General features: G+C 46.9%; 9 protein-coding genes across 9 annotated transcripts; 4 read left to right on the top strand and 5 right to left on the bottom strand.

Moving 5' to 3' along the window:
- The first annotated feature begins 160 nt into the window (after positions 1–160).
- On the top strand, positions 161–1,641 carry F4822DRAFT_414359 (uncharacterized protein). The gene is made up of 4 exons (XM_051459136.1): positions 161–377; positions 446–545; positions 602–751; positions 827–1,641. The coding sequence occupies exons 1-4, from the start codon at positions 362–364 to the stop codon at positions 1,533–1,535; spliced, it is 975 nt and encodes a 324-aa protein (XP_051311645.1). The 5' UTR covers positions 161–361; the 3' UTR covers positions 1,536–1,641.
- F4822DRAFT_414360 (NAD(P)-binding protein) lies at positions 1,642–2,985 on the bottom strand. Its single transcript, XM_051459137.1, has one exon. The coding sequence runs from the start codon at positions 2,706–2,708 to the stop codon at positions 1,695–1,697; it is 1,014 nt and encodes a 337-aa protein (XP_051311646.1). The 5' UTR covers positions 2,709–2,985; the 3' UTR covers positions 1,642–1,694.
- Positions 2,986–5,653: 2,668 nt separating this feature from the next.
- Positions 5,654–7,634, top strand: F4822DRAFT_414361 (uncharacterized protein). Its single transcript, XM_051459138.1, has 4 exons — positions 5,654–6,290; positions 6,357–6,464; positions 6,535–6,911; positions 6,968–7,634. Exons 1-4 carry the CDS (start codon positions 6,117–6,119, stop codon positions 7,569–7,571), a joined length of 1,263 nt encoding a protein of 420 aa, XP_051311647.1. The 5' UTR covers positions 5,654–6,116; the 3' UTR covers positions 7,572–7,634.
- Positions 7,635–8,095: 461 nt separating this feature from the next.
- On the bottom strand, positions 8,096–10,552 carry F4822DRAFT_414362 (MFS general substrate transporter). The gene is made up of 11 exons (XM_051459139.1): positions 10,260–10,552; positions 10,139–10,188; positions 10,069–10,086; positions 9,850–10,000; positions 9,643–9,794; positions 9,449–9,590; positions 9,161–9,394; positions 8,866–9,108; positions 8,697–8,805; positions 8,452–8,624; positions 8,096–8,381 (listed from the first exon to the last, which is right to left on the bottom strand). Exons 1-11 carry the CDS (start codon positions 10,361–10,363, stop codon positions 8,273–8,275), a joined length of 1,485 nt encoding a protein of 494 aa, XP_051311648.1. The 5' UTR covers positions 10,364–10,552; the 3' UTR covers positions 8,096–8,272.
- Positions 10,553–10,904: 352 nt separating this feature from the next.
- F4822DRAFT_356712 (Clavaminate synthase-like protein) lies at positions 10,905–12,557 on the top strand. Its single transcript, XM_051456044.1, has 5 exons — positions 10,905–11,140; positions 11,201–11,302; positions 11,360–11,528; positions 11,589–11,712; positions 11,779–12,557. The coding sequence occupies exons 1-5, from the start codon at positions 11,086–11,088 to the stop codon at positions 12,448–12,450; spliced, it is 1,122 nt and encodes a 373-aa protein (XP_051311649.1). The 5' UTR covers positions 10,905–11,085; the 3' UTR covers positions 12,451–12,557.
- Positions 12,558–14,624, bottom strand: F4822DRAFT_356705 (cytochrome P450). The gene is made up of 2 exons (XM_051456043.1): positions 14,277–14,624; positions 12,558–14,215 (listed from the first exon to the last, which is right to left on the bottom strand). Exons 1-2 carry the CDS (start codon positions 14,409–14,411, stop codon positions 12,665–12,667), a joined length of 1,686 nt encoding a protein of 561 aa, XP_051311650.1. The 5' UTR covers positions 14,412–14,624; the 3' UTR covers positions 12,558–12,664.
- Positions 14,625–15,196: 572 nt separating this feature from the next.
- Positions 15,197–17,505, top strand: F4822DRAFT_414367 (ARM repeat-containing protein). Its single transcript, XM_051459140.1, has one exon. It carries the CDS (start codon positions 15,257–15,259, stop codon positions 17,387–17,389), a length of 2,133 nt encoding a protein of 710 aa, XP_051311651.1. The 5' UTR covers positions 15,197–15,256; the 3' UTR covers positions 17,390–17,505.
- Positions 17,506–19,131: 1,626 nt separating this feature from the next.
- Positions 19,132–20,334, bottom strand: F4822DRAFT_432739 (NAD(P)-binding protein; the record flags this gene model as incomplete). Its single annotated transcript, XM_051461703.1, has 2 exons — positions 19,132–19,700; positions 19,857–20,334. 2 exons carry the CDS (start codon positions 20,332–20,334, stop codon positions 19,132–19,134), a joined length of 1,047 nt encoding a protein of 348 aa, XP_051311652.1.
- Positions 20,335–20,778: 444 nt separating this feature from the next.
- On the bottom strand, positions 20,779–22,634 carry F4822DRAFT_445736 (cytochrome P450; the record flags this gene model as incomplete). The annotated part of the gene is made up of 4 exons (XM_051463417.1): positions 20,779–21,932; positions 21,997–22,071; positions 22,142–22,358; positions 22,428–22,634. 4 exons carry the CDS (start codon positions 22,632–22,634, stop codon positions 20,893–20,895), a joined length of 1,539 nt encoding a protein of 512 aa, XP_051311653.1. The 3' UTR covers positions 20,779–20,892.
- Positions 22,635–23,047: the final 413 nt, after the last annotated feature.

Here is a 23,047-nt window from a genome sequence, read left to right on the forward strand (position 1 = left end):
ATTCCCTCGATGGGTCCCGGCGGCCTAGGGCCCCGAAAGTCCTAACCAGGTGGCAGTGCTTATCTAGTATGCGCGCCATTGAAGATTCTGGTATATAGAGATTGAATGGATGACTTGATATATATAATAAATAAAAAGATCCCTAATGGACGAGCAATATGAATTTACTAATATTTAAAACGAGTTAACTTCTTTGCGAAGAGGATTTGTCTTTCGGCACTAACTCCGAAAACGCCACGATATCGTCGGAGTCCATCCGAAGCATACAAAATAGTTAACATCGGAGTTGATCCGACACAGAAAAATAAGGAATCAAAGAGACTTCTACACCTACCTCATATTTTATATCATATTACGAATCATGACGAATAAATATGGTATGTTATAATCTTTATTGAAGAAGCCACTCGGTATCCTACTTATCAACATGCTAACAATTACTTAGAGGGTATCAACTTCTGGATATACGTCCCGAACAAAGTCGCTGCCATAATATTTGTCTTCGCTTTCTTTGCTACGGCGGTGATACACTTATGGCAATGTTAGTAAGTGGCAACCGGCCTCCTCCCTTCCGCACATAGGTTGACTGACTGCGTAATAGTCACTACAAGACGTTCAAAGTAACCGGGCTTTTTGCCATTGGAGGCCTTCTTTATGTTATCGGGTTCGCTATTCGAGTCAGTGGTGCGTTTGGGAACTACGATGAATTAGCCCCCTTCGTCTTGAGCGTCGCTCTAATTTATGTCAGCCCGTACGTACAAACTCCCCACTACCTCACTACCCCTTTTATTGCGAATAGCCCGACTTAACACTGTATTGCCGCTAGACCTCTTCTCTCACTGGCCGACTACGATATACTCGGTCGCGTCTTCTACTATGTACCTTATCTGGCCCCAATGGACCCAGGCAAGGTCATGACCACATTCGGCCTCCTCGCTATGGTTATCGAGGGTGTAAACGGCGTCGCCGCTTCCTTCATAGCTAACCCAGAAAGCAACCCGCAGCTAGGTAGTGCTTTACTGTGGACAGCCATAGCCCTTCAAATCGCCATTATCGCATTCTTCCTTGGCTTGGTGGGGTTCTTCCACCGGCGATGCATCCAGGCAGGAATGGCGTGGGCACCAGGCATCCGACAGCCGCTTATAACATTATACGTGAGCATGGGGCTTATTTTGGCGCGAACGATATACCGCGGGATAGAGCACAGCATCGCGGCGGTTTCGAATACGGAATGGCCCTTCTACGTCTTTGAGGCGACTCTTATGTTTATCAATATGGTTATGTGGAACGTGCGGCACCCTGGCCAGTACCTCCCTGCCGACACTAAGACGTACCTTAGTCGCGATGGAATAACGGAGCTGCAGGCGCCTGAGAAGCAGAAATCGGGATCCGGGTCGAGGCCGGAATTCTCCTTGAAACTACTGAGTCCATTGTATTGGATAAGCCTACTCTTTCAGCCGTCGAAGTTGAAGAGAATGTTTCGCAGGGATAGGGGCGAAGAGTGGAATGAGGTGCACTCTGTGGAGCCTGTGTGATAGCTCACTCACCAACCCTCATTTCTATCAATTCATCCCCGGAAGGAATAGAAGGTCACTAGGGAAAGTCAGAAGTCAAACAATGGAGTTTTTAGAGGAAAATCATATGCAGGAAGGAATTGGAATAGAATCGGTAATTCACATTGCATTTAGTCGCCGCTATGTTTGCTTGAGTTTCCTAATCTCCCAGTCCCTATTCGAACGCATGATACGTATTAGGACTCTGTCCTCCAGCCAAGAAGGCATCAATGTTCCCAATAGGTATTGGATCGCGTGCGTCCAATACCCAATCACCACCCTACTTCCATGGCCGGCTAGCCCCAGCGAAGATCTCGCAAATGTGTTGGCATCCGGCGCGAAGAATGACGGTGGCTCTTTGTAATTGGCAACACCTGTAACTCTGCCCGTCTTAATACCTAATATCTCGACTTTGTCCGCAATGCCTTCTAGAGCCATTTCCATGCGCAAGGCATGTGTTAATGTCGACAGAAACTGCTTGCTGGCAGTATACGTGGTATTGAGTGGTAGACCCTGCTCAACCACGGTACTAACATTGACCAGGAGTGATGGCGAATTCTGTATCAAATTCGGAAGGAGGGCACGTGTCAAGTGGACCGGAAACAGAGCATTAAGGCTGATGTTCTCGGTGATGTGAATTTCTTCCCTGTCCTTAAGTGGTATGAAGGCCGGGCGGGTCGGGTTCCCGCCAACATTATTCACGAGCACGGTGAGGTTTAGATCATCGAGCTCCTCCTTCATCGCCGAAAAGTCCAGAGCATCCCCATCCACTTCGCCATCCGTGAAACAGTTTGCGCAAGCTACGGTCGTCGCATCGGCCACTAAAATTGTGAAGGACCGTTTCGGGAACGCAGCTCGTAGCTCGGACTTGACTTTGCGGAGCTTCTTCTCATTTCGCCCGTGCAGTACCACGTTAAACCCGTTGGCGGCCAACTCTCGAGCATAAGCACGGCCTATTCCATCGGATGCACCCGTCACTAATGCCCAAGGGGCCTCTCCCTTCTTAGACGGATGGGCATATTTTTTCAATTTAGACGGTCGGATGTATGTCCCGAACAGAGACGTCGTCTTAATCACTGCGGTGGTGACTGTAAACAGGCCAATGGCGCTGAGAATAGCCGAAGAGGTAAGCGTGCGAGTAAGACCAGTTGCCATTTTGGTGTTAGGATGAATTGGCTCTCGGGCTCATATAAATACCCTGGTTTCTCTAAATGAAAAGGATTTCGACAAATTTTGTTGTTGACCGATTTTTTTTACCCCTGGATTGGACTTAGCGCGTCCGTGCCGCGGTGTGATTTTCCACCAACAAGCGATATTCAAGCGCGCGGATCGCTTCTATTCAGTACCTTCGTAATGGTAACCAGGTAAACAAAGTCCCTTCTTCCAATGAGTGTCTCGTTTATTTTGCTTATACTGCGTACATATGTTAGCAGGTTACATTGAGTATTTGATCAGGGCTTGGAAGATTGCTACCCAATGTATCCACAAGGGCTGCAATGGATATCCGGATTTACGTATATCCGCCCCATCCTGGTTACAAAATGCTAGAAGGTATATAGAGACGCACAAATTGATTTTTCATTGTTGTAGAGCAGTGCTTGCCAGGGTTTATGGTTGTTATTGTTGTTGTTTTGCTTGGGAGAGTTGATGTTAAGGTCGACGCTGAAAACCCTCGGTTTGGAGTGAGTAGCTGGGTACCTTATACCCGAGTATGTGCGCACGTTAGAGAATCATGTAAAAATTGATTCTACGCGGATAATTCAAGTCAAATATCGATAAATACATGAATAAGCCTAGAATATTGAGTAGTGAAGTCATAATACAGCTGCGTTTGTTGTGTAACGTGGTCCGACGTTCTGTCATCACCCGTATACACGAGTGATAAAAAATTCAATACGATGCCATATACGGACTCAAAATGCATTTCATCGTAAACACACGAGTTCTTCTAGAGGGGTTCATACCATAAATGCTCGATAGTACTCAGTGGATACTTACAATATGCTGAATGTTGGCGATTACTTCAGTATTAGAACTCCATATTGTAGATATAAAATCGAGTGTCAAGCGACAAAGAAGTGAGCAGGTCATTCAAGCTGAATTCATGCCCCAGAACCCTCTTTTTTTGTTGTTGTTGTTGTTGTTAGCCTTGGGTCATTGGAGATGATTCCTCAACCTGAGGACATGCGCGTTACACAAGCTCGGGAATAAATAGGGGTTAACGGACTGGATCGGGAGAGAATTGATGACGAACATTCGAAAAGAGAACTGGTATTGATATAAACATATCCTTCACATATAGAGCATGGTAATATACGAAGCGATATTAGATCCTTCGAGTTTATAGCAATTACTTTTACGCGATTTCGAAGTTTTAGTCACCAAGCGAAGCCCTCGCTTGACTAGTGAATTCCCATCCATATTACCAATTTAATACGATTGAAAGTCGCCTAACCACCAGTGTTCCTTGTTAAAGAGCATAAGTTGCGTAAGCAACTTAGGAAGCATCCTACTATATAAGTCGCTGATATAGAAGGACTGAACTTCTAAGTCCTAGCAAAGAGATATACCAATTAAGGAAAGCTTGCGATGCTGTTTATCCACCCATGAATGACTAACCTATTCCGGAGCCGAACTTCGGCAGCGCCGGACGGGTTCGCGACAATCCGGTCGCTACCTGCTTTGCAGACTATGCTTTACGGTAGGTATGCTGCAGTATAACAATGGGTTGCGGTTCTCGTTGACACCCATCTTCTCTATGTGGGAGTTCCGTCTCAATTGAACTAGCAACTTTTTCTATGGCCGGGCCAATTATATAGTAAAACCACAATGACTCGTCAATCGGAACGGAGTAGTGATGTTCAACACGGGAGCATTACACCCGGGAATAACAACCGGTCACTAGGCCGTCGTTGAACTTACTTGTCAACTTTTTTTCTTTTTTGACAGCTCACGAAGCACGTAACGAGTTTGATAGTTGACATATGCAGTCTCGCTTACAATTGTAATTCTAGAAGTCCGTGCATGTTACCGTAGGGCTGGGGTAGAGAACGAATAGCTCATCCTTCGTTGCTTGAACCTGGGCTGATCTTATTCTAATTGGGCTTAAGGAAGGGGTATGAGTACAGGGTATGAATGCAGACTAGACCGTTACTCGCCAAGAAGAGCTGACGAAGACTTCGTCTCCACACCCGCGGCGATCAAAGCGCGAACCCGTCCCCGGAACCGCTCATCCGCCTTCTATGGTTCGAGCAATCGAACTCGAACCTGTCCGTAAGATTTGTTATATAAGATGTTATTGGACTGTCATGCGAGCAATTTGTTATAAGCACGTGTATCACGGTATTGCGTCAACTATGAAAGTGCCATGATCGGAATAACAAGTTCGATGCCCAACCCCTTGTTTAATAGATTTCCAAGGTAACGGTTCTAGTTTCCGCGATACACTGCTTTTACCCCTTAAGTACTGCATTTTCACCGATTCACCCGCTTCCCCATTCTAGAATTTCCTCCACCTCCATGTATTTTCAAAGGACCAATGGGGAATTGGAATGTAACCTTCTCCGCGTGTTACAATTCCTGTTTCGTGATATATGCCGAATCTGTTAACCCTCGTCCCCATTTCAGTATGTAATATCTACGAATTGTACGCATCTTTTCAAACATTCTCCGCCGGTGGGTTGAAATATGCAGTCGCATGCACAAAAACCTGTCCTACCCTAGATGCTTCGTGTCGTATTATCAGGGTAGCCTGAGGGAGAAGGAGAAACGGGATGATCGCAGTAATTATCCTAGACCTGCCCCTTGACTATTACTACGTAGTGTATAGAGCTGCACAGAAAGGCCATCGTAGTAAGTGGGTTCGCGTAAGCACACTACCTGGCTACTACCTGGAGGCTACCTAGTTCGCTAGGGACCAAGTCCAAGGTTCGAAACTGCTATGGATGCGAGCTAGGCCTTAGCTTCTGTCATAGCGCTTGACATTCTCTCGGGACGACCCTGGAAAAGGGAAAGCTTGATTCTGTCGTCGCTCCAGAACCGTGCTCAAGTAGACCCTCCATGTCTAGCTCCCCGCCAAATTCTGCATTTAACCGTTTATCGTGATAGCGTCCCCGTGACGGCAACCAGCCTATCGGCTCCGGTTACATGGGATTCCCTAACTCTGAAATTTTCACCTCTTGTTTCTTCTCATTCTTATGCCGTCTCTTTTATTCCCCCCCATCCAATTGTTGCCCTGGAGGGCGCACACCACTAGCATCGGGGATCACCTTAGGGCTACTTAGTCTGTGGGGAGAATTACTACTAGGTGAAATCGATTCCAAACGGGCGGCGGGACTCCACAACAAAAGAAAACTCAGGCGATTCTGGATGGATGGTTCTTTCTGGTTTCCTTTTTTACTAAACCCTTCCCCGTGGATTGAATCGGGAGAAAAAGAATATATCGTAACATGCACTAGAGGTCGACCTCCTAGTATGGACATCAATTCGACAAAATATCTGGAACCTTTAACTGGGCTCTGAACGGGTCAAAAGGGATTGGGAGGCACGAGCTTCCAGCACAGTATGGACGGGGCACTCGATGACAGTCTTCCTCATGACAATCGCGCCGGCGATACGATAGCGGCCGTGGTGTTATGCATGATCTTCGCGACAGCAGCAGTATTTCTACGGTTATACACGAGATACTTTGTCTTACGAAAATTCTGGATCGATGACCTCTTAGCGATAACTGGCATGGTAAGTGATAGATGGTTTTGATCTAACATACCTGTGAAGAATGAATTCCTAATCTGCAACCATTAGATTTGCATGATCGCGAACGGCATCGTACAATGTGTTCATACGAAATACGGGCTCGGCGCTCATTTATATGACATAACCGACCCCGATCAACTCACTCAATTCTGGAAGGTAAGAGCACCTACTAACTTCATCGTCGCGTTTGCCTTGCAAAATACTTTGGGTGACTAACACGCGATAGATGTTCTATGCCCTGACCATTACTTACAACACCACACTATTATTTATAAAATTCACATTATTCTTCCAGTATTACAGATTAATCCAGGAGATCCCCCATTACCGCGTATTTTACCTTACTGTTATGGCCGTTGTTGGCGGCTGGGTCGTCGCACAAGAGTTCATCTTAATCTTCTCCTGCACACCAATTCACGCGTACTGGGACCACGACCCAACTGCGAAATGCTTAGACGGCAATATCACCGGATGGATGAACGCAGTCGGAAATATCGTAACCGACATAATTATTCTGGTGCTTCCGATTCCTGTGGTGTGGAAATTGAACCTGAAAAAGGGGAGGAAGTGGGCCGTGATAGGAATTTTTGCCCTAGGATTCTTGTGAGTGTTTCGAATTCTTCTTCTTGAATGGATGCTAACATTACGACTATCTAAAGTACATGCCTAGTGTCGATATGTCGCATGGTCTTCTTCGCGAAGTTAAGTGCAGATATATCCTACGACCTGGTAGATATCGCCGCTTGGGGAGAGGCTGAGTCCGCTTCGGGACTCATCTGTTCATCTCTAATAGCCTTGGGCCCTCTGATCCGTCGATTCTCTCGTCGTTTCCGAACCAGCAAGAAGAACTCGGGCACTCCACAGAAGTACACATTTGGTGCCGGTTCTAACCCCTTTTCACGACATACAACTGGCCGGGATAAGAGTCTATTGAGAACAAATGGCTCAAGGAAACCATTCGACGATGGCAGTGAGACTGAACTTAATCGCATGGATGCCGAACGATCGCGGAGGACTACTGAACAAGAGGATGGAAGATCGATACGAAGCGCTAAGTTTTCAGGGTTGGAGCAGGATACAGAAGACATACAAGGCCCGATGCCGGACCTTCGCTTAGGTCTAGAGACGGGTATACGGACAATCATCAGCACGGGTAATCGCGATAGTATGCACTCGGAGTCAGTGCCGGCAGCGTCTAATGGTATCATGGTGAAGCAAGTATGGTCTGTCCGCAACAGGGAAACTGGGGAAAGGGACGAATAATCTTGTTAGAAATCGTTGATACCCAAATAAAAATAGAATAAATAGTGAAAGTCCATTCGAGACCAGACAACCATCTCCCATGCTGATGTCTTTAGTGATGTTGACATCTGACACACGCCCTACCTTTCAAAATGTTTGATAGTTTAGGTAACGATCGTGGAAACGGGTGGAGACATGTTGAAGATCGAGTGCCTTGCATCGACCCTCATTTCGCCTCATCTTGGCCCGAAGAAACTGATCTGATCCCGAGATGCGATGGCCATTGAGACGATCGTGGATATAGTATACCCACATAACGAAATCAAGTCTGTGAACGAGTGGATAATAGGCTAGCCCACGTGTATAAACTAGTGATTACCGTCGCTTCGGAATTGCCGCGGTGGCCCAGTTTGCTGGGTATCTAGTTTATTTAGCTTGAACTAGCATATCCGATTATTAACGATACGAATACGCCCTATTTTATATGATAGGGTGCTTGAAATGATGAAGAATGATAAATTTTACTAATATGAGAGTGATGCGTATTTTTTAGTAAAATCCGGGGAATTTACATGGTCGTACAAACCTGTGGTCTCATAAAAGGGGCTACGTTACACAATATCGGAATAACTCCGATCAATCCTGACAGCAAATGCTAGATGAGTATGGAGCTCCCCGTATACTCTTTTTAATGGTCCAATTATGTATATAAGATAGACCTCCTAATCCTTTACCGGTGCCTCGGTCTGGAGGAGAACTGGCTCTTCCGCAGAGGAATTTCCGTCGGTTTCTTCCGCCTCGTTATGGTTTTCTTCAGATTCCCTCTTAGAACTATGGAGAAGAATTAGTATATTATAAAGGACCAATAGTACAGTAGATAAACGGAATTCCATAGACTTACTCTCGGCGATGTATTAATATTGCAGTGACAAACCCAGCCCATAGAAGGACATGGAAGGCCAGCGCGACAGGCCAGCCAATCCTCCACCGGGGCGCACCATTGGGACCAGCAGTGGGGAATAGTAGGAGAGGTACCCAGATATTGAATGAATAACCGAAGGTCATCATTGCTCCCTAAGTACACTCTATTAGTTCGGGAACTCTTCCGATGAGGCGAGTGTGGAGAAATGGGAACGGGGTACCAACCAAGATAAGCGCTCTTTCTTCTGAATCGCCTTTAACAACTGTATTTACCGTCGAATAGAGGATAGGGCTTAGACATCCTGACACTCCGAAGACATACCAGGCGACGAATCTGTTCGCTTAGTCAGTATAGGGGCTGGGGACATTCAGCTCAATGATGCAGGACACATACTTGAGTGGCTTCGGAATATTCCAAACTATCATGCATAGAGCAGAGAATGCGATACAAATAGTTGCACCGGTATATATCACCCATGACGGATAGATCGCCGCCATAGTTGTCCCGAGCCACGATGCTACGATGTTGATGGCATATGTAACAGTGGGTAACTGGTTGATTTGGGACACCGAGAAGCCCTCCTCTTTCAACCAAAGGTTCATGTATGAATCAGGGTATCCAGAGATAATCATGCATCTGTCTTGCTATTAGGTCTTACATCCCCATTGCACCGCACGAGCGAACTTACATGTAACAGAAGACGAAAACCCATATATGCCAGCGCTCAAGGGTTCGCTTGAAAACATCAAGTCCCAGCTTCCCAGGCTTTCGTATCTTCGCTCTTTCTAATCTGGCTTTCGCGAGCGCGATGTCGTCTGAGGTGAAGTAGAACGGCTTGGGAGAGTCTGGGATGCCGGGGAAAACCAAGAAACCAGCCAGAGCAATCGGCAAAGTAAATATTCCGTCGATTATGAAAAGCCATCTTAATTTCCACTTAGTTATTTGAATATTTAGGGATAAAGAGGTGGTCACTTACCTCCACCCAGGCATTCCGCCAACGCCTGATAAATGAGTGTATGCAGCCGCCTGTAAGTAACCGCTGACCATTGAACCTAGGGGGTTGCAGATGAACCACGTTCCGGCACGCTTGAAGAGCTCCGGCCCGCTGTACCAAGAACCTGTGTCCTTTTGTTAGTCTTCGTCCATGCAATACCAAGATAGCGTGCGCACCTAAGATGAAGTGTGTCCCGGCGAAGACCGGCGCCTCCAACATTCCCACGAGGAAGCGACAAGCGTACAACTGCTGAACATTCGTAACTCGGCTTTGAGCGAATGTGCAGAGGCCCCAAAGAACTTCTAATGATGGCAATAACCAACGAGCACTTGGAAATATTAGCCTTCGGAGTAACTCCGAAAGTATTCCGGGCGGACACTTACAGCTTCGGCCGGGACATGAGGAGCATGCCGGGAATTTGGAAGACCACATAAGCCACATAATAGCAGACGTTGAAATAATTCAACTCATTCCCATAAAGGCCGAAATCTTCTTTAAGACCGCTAACATATGCATTGCTAATATTGGTTTGGTCTTCGAAAATGCGTTCATCGGTTAGTTCCGATTCCTGTGTAACACAAACCAAGGAGTATTCGGCTAACCTAGGAACTTCACGAAGACTGTACCCATTAGAATTCTGTTTGGTAAGAATGATGGAGGGCTTAAACTTACAGCATAGACATGCGAAGATGAGAATTGACAAGTCAAGCTTAAATAAAAGCCTATGACCGGTTAGCAGTCGTATTCACGCAAATAACCTGTATCGGATGAGTTCCGATGGGAATTATCTTACTTTCTCTCAGCGGCTGGATAGTGAGAAGGGTACCAATTGAAGATCTCCTTCACAAGACCGACGAAAGCATTCTCCGGCCCTCGGCCCTGCTTGATATCCGTCATGGCAATACGATGTTACACGGAACCGCTTCAACCTGGATAACCGGCTCAAAGGTACTTAGACGGGGAAGTACCTTAAGAGGTATCAGTTTTATATATAAAGCATTTGAACCTTCCAAGTCGCGATTTTCTGCCGCCTCGGTCGCCGTGATAACAAGACCATATAACACAAGGATACTCAAAATCGCCCCAGTCCAACCATAAAAGCCTAGGAAATAAGCTTCAATTCATCAGCTTAAAAATCAACAATTGCTATAATAACTATGTTGTATCGTGGTGATGTTACATTGCCAATATTGGGGGTCCAGATGATGTGCGATGGCGTGCTTACCCTGAGCTTCGGGCGCGTGGAGGTCATCATACATACAACGATACCTACGCGTCAACCTCTGTATCCCCGCATACCTAATATCTGCCCCAAGTTGCGCAATAGTGTTATCTATTTTCCATTGGTAGGCGTCGTTGATTGTAGTCTATCGATAGGACATGACCCCTCTTCAGCAATTGAATGGGGATAGCTTCTATTTAACCACGGCGGTTCAGGAGATATCGGAGCATAAGAGATATGAGTAAGGGATATGCGGTCCCGAGTATCAAGGACTAGTGATAGAAAAGTATAAGACGGGGGCCAATTCGCAATCGCGCTCCGACCTTATACTGATAATACTACTCTCGAAAACATTGATATAGATAGTAGAATAAGCTTATTAAAACCTTCATTCAAGATGTCGGGACAAGGTATCGATCGTTATGAGCATGTGCCTGTCACTAAAGAAGACCGTAAGCTCCATCTCAATGAGATAGATCGCATCAATCGCTAATAAAAACTGCTTCTGTTAGTTGACTGGGCTGATTTGATCACCCTCGACCTGAGCCTATATGAGCAACCAAGGGGCAAGGAAGAGTTAGTGAAGCAGCTTGATCATGCTGTTCGCAATGTCGGTATGCTCTGTCCTGGCCCCAAACTCACTTGAATTTGGTCTGATGTGGCCGCCATAGGCTTCTTCTATGTCAAGAACTTCAACATTTCCCAAGAGGAAGTTGACCGGCAATTCGCTCTCGGGCGGGAGTTCTACAACCTTCCTCTAGAAGAGAAGTTGAAGTACCACAACAAGCAAGACCTAGAGAGTGGTGAGTACAACGGATACCGGCCTGCAGGTCACCGAATGTAAGCATACCACCTTTCGGAGTTGATCCGAAACAATTCATTAGCTGACACAGAGACTAGCCTCGGAAACGGCGTCAAGGACAACGTCCAAGTATACAACATCCCCAAATTCGACGGCTACCACGCGCGCAAGCAACCTCCAGTACTCGCAGACAACATCAAAGAAATCGAGGCTTTCTCCAGAGTACGCACGAAACCCGACCGCTCAGCGGGATCATCCGAAGTGCTCACCACTAACAATGTGTCATAGAAATGCCACGAAGAAGTAGTCCTCAAACTCCTGCGCCTCTTCGCAATCCTCCTCGAGCTGCCCGACGAGGACCAACTAGTCCGGGACCACCTTTACGACGTCAAAGGCGAGGACCACCTCCGGTACATGCACTATGCCGCACGCAGCGCAGAAGACAACCGCAAAGTCGGTGATTTATACGGACCGGGCCACACAGACCTAGGAACCGTAACCCTACTCTTCCGGCAACCAGTCGCAGCACTGCAGATCTTAAACTCAGCCGGACAATGGAAGTGGGTAAAGCCCCAAGACGGGACTATCACGATAAACACCTGCGACGCGCTGACCGCGCTCACGGGTGGTTTGATTAAGTCCAGCGTACACCGCGTGCACGCTCCACCGACAGACCAAGCGCACGTAGATCGTCTCGGCGTGTTATATTTCGCGCGGCCCAATAACCACGTCTTATTAGACCCAATTGCAAACAGTCCTTTGCTAAACCGGTTAGGGTTAACTTCGAATGCGTTTACGGAGTTGGGTCAACACCTTACTACGGAGCAATGGGTTAAGGTGCGTCAGACGCAGCAGCAGAGACCCCGGACTAGTGCCAAGATTGATGAGCAGGGGAAGTACACGTATGAAAAGAAGGATTTGGAGATTTTGCCTGGGTTGCATGCTGTTATTCATAATTAAGGTGATTAGCTATATCGTCAATTGGATCAGTGGGGAAGCGCGTTGCATGTTTTCAATCTCATAGCGGTGACCCGGTATGCAGGTAGTCCCTAGGTCAATGTGAGGGTTTTTTGCCTGAGGGAAGTCTGCTGGTAAACGCGCCTAAGTAAGAACACTGCGTTTGTGGGTATAATATAATATTTGATCTGAATATGTATTAGTGTATATACAGTGATCACCGTGTCTCACCGGGGACATATCCGCTCAGGGTAACCCGACACGGAAGCTCGCCGCGGGGATGCGCCGAACCGTGTTCAACCAAATAAGCCTTCTCGTTATATACTGTGGTCAAATCTATCTTCTCTCCTGCATAGACCTCATCATAACATTCCTGGAAGTCGAACTCCCTGCTTATGATGGCGAGGAAGGCTTTTACTTCTTTAAAGACAAGGGCTTGGCCTGTGCAGTTTCGGACACCATACTCGAAAGTACGCCATGCCCCCTTTTGTGGGTAAAGTTCGTGATCCGGTCCTACAAGGAATCGCTCGGGTAGGAATTCGAGCGGTCGTGGCCAGATTGAGGGATTCCGATGGATGCTATAGTGACCTAGTTGAACGGCGCATCCCTCGGTAGGGTATTCAGTCCCACTTCTTCCCTTTAATATCAAGTCTTTACATCCTGTCCGAATACCGCTCGCAGGGGGAAAGAGCCGCAGCGTTTCTTTGATTACCGCTAAGGTATACGGGAGCGAGTTGAGGATCGATGGATTCTCAGAAATCTTGTCCGGGCAGGCTGCGATATTTCTGCCGAAGACCTCGTCGTGTTCAGCTCGTAACTTAGCTAAGACCTCAGGATGTTTAGAGAGCATGTAGCAGCAAGTGACTAGTGCTGACGAGGTAGAATCGTAGCCTGCAAAGAAGAATAGCCGTAACTGCGAGCATAGAGTAACAATAAAATCCTTGTCGAGTGGATCGGAGGGCTTCCGACTTAGTTGAGAGTAGTACTCCTCCAAAGCCTGGTCAAGTACCGAGCGGAAGGGAGCCTGTTCGTGACGTGCCTTGGAGTTGCGGAATTCATCAAGTCTTTTCGAAATTTGGGCACCAATATGCTTGTTTAAGAGGCGACTGTTATTCCACAAGTTGAACGCCCTAAACGGATTGAGCCGACCGAGGTTGTCCATGACATTGTTTGCGTAAAATTTCAAACCAAGCTGGCGCAGCATAGTGTCTGAGAGTGGGTGAGAGCCGGTCGTTTGGTTGCCGAGTTCGGCATTGAATACGACACGTCCGATGATGTCGTTCATGAGTGATAATACTAATGGCTCCAAGCGAAAGATACCACCCTTCTGAGCTTGCTTTCGGAGAATACCCCGGAAGATTTGTATCTGCTCGACGACACTAGGCATAGCGGCGTCAAGGTTGCTATTGCTGAAGAATGGCAAGAATAAGTTGTGATCGTTCTTCCACTCCTGGCCATTTTGAGTAAAGAGGTTGATTCCTCCATAGCCTGAAATTGGTTCAAACCAAGACGTCAGGTTTGAGGGTTTCTCGGCGGATGTCCATGAATGATTGGTAACTTGATTGGCAAGATAAGGATCTCTAACGACGAGTAAAGGTGTGGTTACAGGATAGCTATCGAAATAGTACGCTTCCGGGCCATATTCCCCATCCAAATTCTTAGCCATTCTATCGAGGATGTAACTGCTATGAGCCCCTGGCGGGAGTTCTTCGCTAGCAGTCTTAGCTGAGAGAAGGTGGCCTAGAAAGGTGCTGTGGGCGTGCATTGGCTATCGGAACACTGGTTAATGGACGCTTTCCGACATGCCGAAATGATTCAATGAGTCTCACCTTTCCCATCTTTGATAGCCTTCGCATCAAGCTTCTATAACGCCATAGATTAGACGTAAAGGCAAAAAGTCGCACAACCAAGATGGTTAGCAATACGCCGCCAAGGGCGTTGAGTAATGGTGAAGGCAATTCCATCGTGTGCCGGTTCAAGTCGAGCCCAATAAATCTCGAGGTTGTTGGGAGAGCTCGAAATAACTTATGCGATTAATGCTGCGCCGCGCCTCTCGATATGGTGAAAGTCGGTGAAAACGCCCAGTCCTCACGAGAGCTATGAGCCAACAACGGTAGCACTCAAGGCGACTACTTGAAACGCAACTCGAATTGAGATTCGAAAAAGTGCCTTATAGGGCTGAGACTATCCGAAATTCAGATAGGATCGCCCTTGGATGAGTCTCAGTCCGGTTTATAAGCTCCGTGACTCCCCCTTATCCAGGGATGAGAGCTGAAAAGACCAAGGATGCCACGGACATTTTCGGCCATTCATAATGATAGAATTGGAAATTAGCTTCGGTCTCGACGTTTAGCTAAATCCTTCCAATTAGAAAAGACCTATCTAGCTGACTTAGGTATAGAGCTTCGTGTATACCATGTAACGAGATATACTAATAGATAAAATTGAGAAGTTGTAGAAGACTAAAAATGTTAGGTGAACCAAATGAATTATTAAGTTGACTACGCTGTGAACCTTGAACATTTTCATAAGATACGAATACGAATAGAAATGTTCATAAGTCTAAATAAGGGAATGATCATCTCAAATATGGCTTAGTAATACAGTGTGGACCCACTAGAAGAGAGCTAATCTGATGCCAAGGACATCCTGCATATACACTAAGATAAGGTGCTTATCGATTACAATCGATAAGAGTGTTCTCCAAAAAATTATTTTGTACTGTACCACCTACGTAAACTTGCGATCGCATCCATTCAAACTTTCCTCGAATTTTATCGCTAGTAACCGTCCTGGGAAGACAATTACAATGCCGAAGCCACGTACAAAACGGCAGGCTATCCGCGACGAGCGAAAGGCGAAGCGACGCGAAAAATCCTTGGTCGGCTACGAAGCTAGTAAAGCCGCCAAAAAACAACGGCTGAACGAAGAAAATGGTGATGGTACTGGTGATCAGGAACCCAGATTTGAAGATGGATTCGACCAATCCCAGCCTCAAATTGGCGGGCCGCCGCCCATGGAACGTGAATTCTTTGGTATGCTATCAGATGAAGAACAGGAATATTTCCGCTCCGTCGACGAACAACTCGATATCGACGATTTTCCTTCCCAAGAAGAACGACAGCTATACCTCGCGAGCGTATTCACCGAGGCTCAAGGCAAAGAGCTCAAGCTAGCATGCAGTCAATCATGTTCGCGTTTGATGGAACGATTGATCTTGATGTCAAACACAAGGCAAAAGAAAAAGCTATTCCTACAATTCGCCAGCCATTTCTTGAATCTTATCCAACATCGATTTGCGAGCCATTGCTGCGAGACGCTTTTCTTACAATCCGCCCCGATTATCACAAGAGAACTTGGAGGAGAGCGAGACGATATGCCTACTGAACAAGACGACCCCGATGAGAAGCCTCTTCCCTTTATGGAAGAATTATTTCTTCTTACCCTTGACGAACTCGAAGGACACCTCGGTTACCTCCTCACAGACAGATTCGCTTCCCATACCCTGCGAGTTCTACTCATCATCTTATCTGGGCGACCGCTAGAGCAGTCGCAAACGAAATCTCTAATTCATAGCAAAAAGAAGGAACATATATCAGTACCTTGGACATCTGATGGTCCAACCGACTTAAACACACAACTTCGAGCTGTACCCATATCCTTCAATTTAGCTGCGAAAAAGATCATCGCCGATTCCATCTCTGGCATGAACCCTACAGAGCTGCGGGTCTTGGCGAAACATCCTACTGGAAATCCAGTCTTGCAATTGCTGTTGGAATTGGACATCAGTCTAAATTTGAAGGCAGATGATGATGAGTCTGGGGACATGGTACTGCTATGGCGACTTCTACCAGGGGCTCCCGCTTCGCTAAAAGACGCCACCACCCCCGCATCGGATTTTATTAATTCGATGTTATACGACCATATTGGCTCAAGATTACTTGAAGTCCTTATCACTAACTGCCCTGGAAAGATTTTTAAAGCGCTATATAAGCACGTCTTCGGAAACCGAATCCACAGCTTTTTGCGCAACGACGTCGCATCTTATCCCGCGATACGCATCCTGAATCGACTTAGTAAGGAGGACCTAGTAGCAGCAGTTGAAAAGACTTTACCTGAATTTGGCAAACTTGTCGCATTGTCAAGGTTCAATGTCATTAAGACCTTGTTTGAGCGATGTCATGCGCGACAGGCCAAAATTGAAGTCGATAAGCTGACAACAGCTTTGATTGGAGCTCTCGGATCTGATCCGAAGTCCCTAGTCCCTAAGCTTTGCCTCCCTCAATCATCGGAAACTGAAGATGAAAAAAATCACGAACCCCCCCAGAAAAACCGATCAGCGTTAGTTTCGCACGGTTCTCAATTAACAACAGCAATGCTTGCTATTCCCGGATTCCCCTCCAGCACCATCCTATCATCACTTGCCGCCCTGCCAGAAGAACTCATTCTCCAACTTGCAACATCATCAACCCCTACTTCTTACGTCGTGGTTAATGCTCTGTCGACACAATCCAAGAACAAGGTTTTCCACAAGACGCTTGTCGCGACACTACGACCGCACGCATTTCAATTAGCCACGTCCGAATATGGCAACAAGATCTTAAACGCAATTATCTTTTTACCTTCCAAAGGCGACGGTATATCAGTACCATTCCACGTCAAGGAGTTAATTATAGAGCAACTAGGTCAACACGAACAGGAACTACGGGATTCATTTGAAGGTCGACGTGTATGGAGGACGTGGAAAGGGGATCTATGGAGGAATAGGAGAAGAGAGTGGATCTCTTGGGTTAAGGAACTTGACTCTACATCGAGTCAAACCATGATGGAACAGCAGTTTAAAGGGAATAATGGACCACGATATGATCAAGGTGACAATACCAGGAGTTTCACGAGGCCTGATGACCAGGCAAGAAAAAGGAAGTGGGAGAATGCGACATAGGGTGTCATAATCAAACATCACTCGCATGATTTTATGATAGGTTAGTCAAAGCCAAGAGTCATAGGCGAAATATACAACTAGCAATACCCAAATACCCCGATGCGCTTTCTCTAGACAGCATCGAAGTTTCTTGACTGCACCTTAACGTTCTATAGATGACTGTACAAAGCCAACCAGCTAAGTTTACCCCTTTTCAATTTAGCACGTGTATTAGGTACATATCTAGGTGGTGATTATGGTTTCCCCTTAATATCTTCTTTCCCACTCTTGTCAGAGTTTACAATATTCGAAACGAATGACTTCCCCTTTTCACTACTCACGAGCACTTTTGACACCAATAATTAAACCTTCCAACCTGATGATTCCACTTTGAGTTCAACATTATTCCACTCGCTCATCCCTCTTATTACTCCACCGGTTATTCTAGTTCTTATAAATACTTCAGGCCCTCTCAACTTCAATTTCATATCCCCTCAAATTTCTTCTATCTTCTCATCTTCCAACAATTCTCTTCTAAGCTCCCCTTAATACTAAGAGTTTCTCAAAAGTCATAAGCAACAAATCGATAGTGAAGCCTATTGACCTCCAATCCCCCCCTTCGATTCCATTCTTCATTCACCTCCGTCATCCATAATACACTTTACCTGTCTCTTCTTTCTACTTCTTCTCCCACAAAGTGGTAAAAGGGAGTCGGATGTCGGCAAGCCGATAATAAGGGGAAAGAATAGGAGTTAGAAACCTTACAACTAACCCTAATGGAAGACTGCAGATATTCAAAGTGCTCTGCCACAACAAACACAATCACGCGACGATATCCGAATCAGTAAAACGACTTACTTGAGAGAAGAATGGATTTCTGGTAAACATCACCTTGGTAATAAAATCGACATATTCTACAGTTGCAAGGAAAGAGCGGAAGCAGGACGGGCAACACGCCCCCACACGCCAACGCAACCATTGTGTTCGTTCGAGTTTCGGTCAATAACACTCCCGAAAAATACCAGCTTAGTCAATGCAAACAGATCGGATATATTCCATCCGGCCTCAATTCAAGGATGAATTCTGTCAGGAAAAGCGGAGATTGGGAGTAGCAATTGGCTGGAATAGTTCCCTCCTACCACTTCTCCCATCATTTCTTCTATGTTGGGTTCTTCCATATCAGCCATCCCAATAAGTCGTTGGTTCCACCGAGAAATCTACCACCTAGTCCAACGCGCAAACCCCACAGCCCTACGGAAAAGCCATGGCTGCACTAGACTTCATTACACATATCGATTCTTCAGCTATGAGACGGGCTGGAGACCGCCAACCCCAACATGGTGATAGCACACTCTCTTGTTGCCACGGAAGTGCGCGGATTGTTCGGGGCAAATGAAGTGGACAAAGCCTGGTAAGTACATCAAAATACGTGAAGTAACCTCAGTTCAGATATTCGTTCACTGACGATTGCCAGCGAATCCTTTCCGTTTCGCGGCGTTACCGTCTTCGTTGCAATGCCTCGTTTCTACGCGTTTGGTGTTCCATTGAATCTCACTGTGGAAATTTGATAAACCGAGGTATTGTAGACTTAGACAGATAGCCGAATAAGGAGTGGATGACTATTATATTCATTTATGGCCTAGACATCATTTAGCTGCGATCGAGATTGTGTTAGAGGGCTTGATTGACGAGGGGAAATGTTTTGTAGTGTTACTTCGTTTAATAACCACTAGTCATCAAAATGACACATATACCACCGCCCTCTAAGGGATCAGCACAAGTCTCTCCTTCTCCCCAGTAGAGTCCCAAGCAGTCTCAATATCAGCCAAAGGAGCAGTGATAACATTCGAAGGCCTCTTTATCTTGCTAAGGAAAGCAACTAATCCCGGCATTTGCTTCACGATATCATCCATCGTGAGACCGCCCATACCAGATCCAACGATGCGGATATCTCGGGCATTTAGTAAACTAGCGGGGATGACTAAGTTCTCATGGCCGGCCATACCGCCGACACTGACGTACTGTAAGCCTCTGCCTTCTTGTATCTCAACAGCTTTCATGACGGCGATATTGGTGGGACCACCGACGTAATCTAGTACAACGTCGATTGGTCCGATTGTCTTTGGGATCGAAATGGGGTCGGTTAAGAGGATACGCTCATCGAGACCTTCGACGAGGTCGAGGGTTTCTTGAGTACGTGAGGCACCTATGATTTTGCTCGCCCCGAGATGTCGGGCGACCCGCGCGGCATGCCGGCCGCTTTCGGATGTGGCGCCGACGATCAGGAGGTTTCGGTTTTTGATACCGCCGATTACGCGGACATTTAGGGCCACTATGATAAATGTCAATATTTTATTCCTCAGAAAGGGGTGTAGAGGAACGAGATACAGGACTTCGGCTTCGTATCCGAAGACTGAAATTTCAGGGGTACAAAAAGGGGGCGGCGGGATGTGGAGACGGAGGTTGAAATGACTCTAATATTACTCACTCCAACTACTACTAACAGGATTCGCCAGCGCGGCCACGGTAATCGGATCAGCTTCCGGGAGTAGCTCGGTTATTAGCCGCTTCTCAACGTTCGCGCGCTCGGCGAAGAGTGGGGCTGCTAGGGGGCCGATGTAGTATTTCTTCCCGGTAGACTCATCGAGTCCGACGCCATCGACGCTGGGGTCGTATGGTAGTCCGCCTTGGACGCTGGAATGTTTGCCTAGTGCCCGGCCTTTCGCGGCGCGGGGTACGCCTGCGGCTAGGATCTTGAGTTGCAGTTGTGATGGTGATGGAGCTGGGAGAGGGGGGCGATTGGTCATGTATTTGGGTGGCTTGCCCCAGGCTGTTAGGAGGGCGGCGTTCATTGCTGATGATGGGGTAGTGCTGAAGGATTGTTGCTGGCGTTTGCTTGGTTTGGTATTGAAGAACGATTTAGAGAGCGCTCGGCCCGTGTGTAGATGTTTCCAAGTTGATGCCATGGGGATGGGTGTGAGTTGATGAGAGAATGGGTTGGGAAGTCTGAGATATAAGTAGTTGAAAATACTCGGGCCTCGGAGGGGGAATGAAGAATTCGGGACCCGAAAGTGTTGGTGCGGCCGGTTGGTGTGCATAAGTTGTGCGGTGTCTATCCCCCGTTAACCAACCAACAAGAACACCCTACCCGTGGCGGTCACCAAAGAACATTTCATAGGTGATCATTAGACTAGAGTTCTCAGATTGTTCAGGCGAACGAGAAATTTGTTGCAATGCCCCTTTTCGCAATGCCTCGGAATAATCCTCCCAACAGTATTGCATTAGAGAACGGTTATGTGTTACTTCGGTTTACGCTTTCGATTTCACAAATTTATTATATTTTCGTTTATTAAGTACCTGGGCATCTACGAAGGATTTAGACCCCATAGTATGATAAGACACTTGAAGCGTAGAGGCGCACCCTGGCGATGTGATTGATCGCCTGGATACAATATCTTCCATAAAAACTTATATAGGTATTTAGGTAGTTAGGATGTACTAATCTGCCCCGTCCAATTGTCGGTTTAGCTATTCCTAGCCCTGATCAAGATCATCTGCTCCATGTTAGGCCCGGTCTTCTCATCCTTGACCCAGTTCTTGGGCCGTCCAGTCTGCCCGTTCGGGAATTTGAACTCATACTTGATCAACAACAGGCAAAGCACCAGCTTGATCTGCGCACTAGCGTACCATCGCCCTGGGCACGCCTGCCGACCAGACCCAAACCAGGAGTCACCTGCCATTACCGAGCTGAAAAGATTAGCGGCGTACACATCACTAGGTTCCGAATTTCTGCTAGAAGAATAAAAACGCATGGGCCGAAACTCTAAAGGCGAATCATATAATGCGGGATCACGGGAGCGGGCATCAGAGGCTGCACAGATGTGCGTGCCCGCTGGGATGGTAAAGCCGTTTGAAAGGGTGGTTGGGGATATCACCAAACGTTGAAAGGAGACGATTCCGGCAGAGTTCGTGCGGCCACTCTCTTTGAGGAAGCTCTCCATCTTGCGCAGCCTCAACAATGAGTTGTTGCTCCAGCCGTCAGTGCTGATTTCCCTCAATGCTTCTTCGCGTAACTCTTCAATCCACTCAGGGTAGGCACAAAGATCATGGAGTGCATGTATAGCTGTGATAGCACTCGTGTGCATCGCGGCAACAATCAGAAAGAGGATCTTCATGACGATCATCTCTGGCTCGGCATCGTGTCCCTTAGCGGGTCCGGAGAGCCATTGAACAAAGTCCTGTGGTTGATCGTTGAGCATTGCAGATTCATCACCCATGCCCTGTTGTTGTCGCATCCGAATGACTGGGGCCAAGAGCTTCATTACTTGTGTAATGTCAGAACGCAACTTTCGACCACACGGCAGCGCGTATTGAGCAATGGGACGCAAAGTGGGAGAAACAGTCCTCATGGCCATACAGAAGACGGCTACAGAAGCAGAAAAGCCCATGATGGTCTGGAGCCAAATTGGATCGCGTGAAATAAGCGGATCGTCGATCACTCGGCGAGAGGTGATTTGGCCGATGGCGGCGAAAATAACGGGAGATGCCTTGACGAGAGTAAACTCTACGAGACTAGCTCATCAGCAAACGTCTCTTTCATTGTCGGGGGTGGTTGAAAGTTTGACAACCTTTCGAGTCACAGCTACCAAGGGCACCGCTCAAGGCTAGATCTGCTTCTTCTTTCATTTGGGGTAAAATATTCACTATAGTTATTTCGTCAGTATGTGATTTCGCCTATCGGCACACCGCGACCAGTGGCTAGGAATCGCGTACCTAGACTTTTCGTCAAATGAAATTGAACAATGTTACGATGGATGTTCGTTCCGCGGACAGCATCCAGCTTGGTATATCTGCCCATGAATCTGTCTAGAAGCTCCTCTTTGAAGCTGAGTTGGGTGTCTGGTAGATTTTTCAGCTCCTCGATAAACCTGTTGGGGATGACGAGCCGCTCATTTTCGCATGTATGGATCACATATGGTGTGTCTTTATGCTGTCAGTGGGTTGTTATTAAGTTAGCAACACCTTTAGGACCGTTGTAGGGAAGTCGTGTTGGTCGAACCTTTGTGTAGCCATCTTCTAGTAATTGTTGTCCTTTGGCGAAGAACTCATTTTTGGCGGCTTGTGTCCGAAGGCCCAAGAAACCTGGGTCAATCCCAAGCCGCGGGAGTCCAGCAAATTTTCTTCGCGACGATACCCGCCGCTCCAGCCAGGTGAGCAATAGCGTGCTACCTGGAGCTATGAACACCAATGTGTTATTCAACGCCATTATGTACGGTGGATTGTTTGTAGTCTGGTTAGGTTTAATACAAGTTCAACCTGTACGATGTGTGTTTAAACTCAGTCATCTAATAAGCAAGCAAATTGGCGTGGGCGGCGTTTAACAGTTAGGAGGTGCTCAACATTCACCCAGAACTAGTCTTCTCTTGCCAAAAACTCAACATGAACTTCTTGCATCTGTGACGACCGTCGCTTGTATGGGTGCCCGGTATATTATCCTAGTTGGATCATAACAAAACAATACGTTTAGCTACCTACCAAAAATAAATCCCATCGGAATTCGAACCAGAATCACCACAGCCGTCAACTAAACTTTCCACCCGATACGCGCGGTACTCATTCCCGTCGGCCATTCTGTTGGTTTGGATGGCATGCTTGAAAGCTTCCATCGGATGACTTAGT

The sequence above is a fragment of the Hypoxylon trugodes genome, assembly GCF_022578975.1.
Source record: "Hypoxylon trugodes strain CBS 135444 unplaced genomic scaffold F4822scaffold_8, whole genome shotgun sequence".
NCBI lineage: Eukaryota > Fungi > Ascomycota > Sordariomycetes > Xylariales > Hypoxylaceae > Hypoxylon > Hypoxylon trugodes.

Excerpts from the sequence above, each read along its gene's own strand:
- F4822DRAFT_414362 (XM_051459139.1), bottom strand. The coding sequence starts at position 10,363 with ATGACGGATATCAAGCAGGGCCGAGGGCCGGAGAATGCTTTCGTCGGT. Across the intron at positions 9,795-9,849 it reads CTCATGTCCCGGCCGAAGCT|TGCTCGTTGGTTATTGCCAT; the intron begins GTAAGTGTCCGC and ends AATATTTCCAAG. Across the intron at positions 9,109-9,160 it reads GTTTTCGTCTTCTGTTACAT|ATGCATGATTATCTCTGGAT; the intron begins GTAAGTTCGCTC and ends ATAGCAAGACAG.
- F4822DRAFT_414361 (XM_051459138.1), top strand. The coding sequence starts at position 6,117 with ATGGACGGGGCACTCGATGACAGTCTTCCTCATGACAATCGCGCCGGC. Across the intron at positions 6,291-6,356 it reads TCTTAGCGATAACTGGCATG|ATTTGCATGATCGCGAACGG; the intron begins GTAAGTGATAGA and ends TGCAACCATTAG. Across the intron at positions 6,465-6,534 it reads AACTCACTCAATTCTGGAAG|ATGTTCTATGCCCTGACCAT; the intron begins GTAAGAGCACCT and ends AACACGCGATAG.
- F4822DRAFT_356712 (XM_051456044.1), top strand. The coding sequence starts at position 11,086 with ATGTCGGGACAAGGTATCGATCGTTATGAGCATGTGCCTGTCACTAAA. Across the intron at positions 11,141-11,200 it reads GCCTGTCACTAAAGAAGACC|TTGACTGGGCTGATTTGATC; the intron begins GTAAGCTCCATC and ends TGCTTCTGTTAG. Across the intron at positions 11,529-11,588 it reads CGGCCTGCAGGTCACCGAAT|CCTCGGAAACGGCGTCAAGG; the intron begins GTAAGCATACCA and ends CACAGAGACTAG.
- F4822DRAFT_414359 (XM_051459136.1), top strand. Across the intron at positions 546-601 it reads ATACACTTATGGCAATGTTA|TCACTACAAGACGTTCAAAG; the intron begins GTAAGTGGCAAC and ends ACTGCGTAATAG. Across the intron at positions 752-826 it reads GCTCTAATTTATGTCAGCCC|ACCTCTTCTCTCACTGGCCG; the intron begins GTACGTACAAAC and ends TATTGCCGCTAG.
- F4822DRAFT_356705 (XM_051456043.1), bottom strand. The coding sequence starts at position 14,411 with ATGGAATTGCCTTCACCATTACTCAACGCCCTTGGCGGCGTATTGCTA. Across the intron at positions 14,216-14,276 it reads GGCTATCAAAGATGGGAAAG|CCAATGCACGCCCACAGCAC; the intron begins GTGAGACTCATT and ends GTGTTCCGATAG.
- F4822DRAFT_414367 (XM_051459140.1), top strand. The coding sequence starts at position 15,257 with ATGCCGAAGCCACGTACAAAACGGCAGGCTATCCGCGACGAGCGAAAG.
- F4822DRAFT_414360 (XM_051459137.1), bottom strand. The coding sequence starts at position 2,708 with ATGGCAACTGGTCTTACTCGCACGCTTACCTCTTCGGCTATTCTCAGC.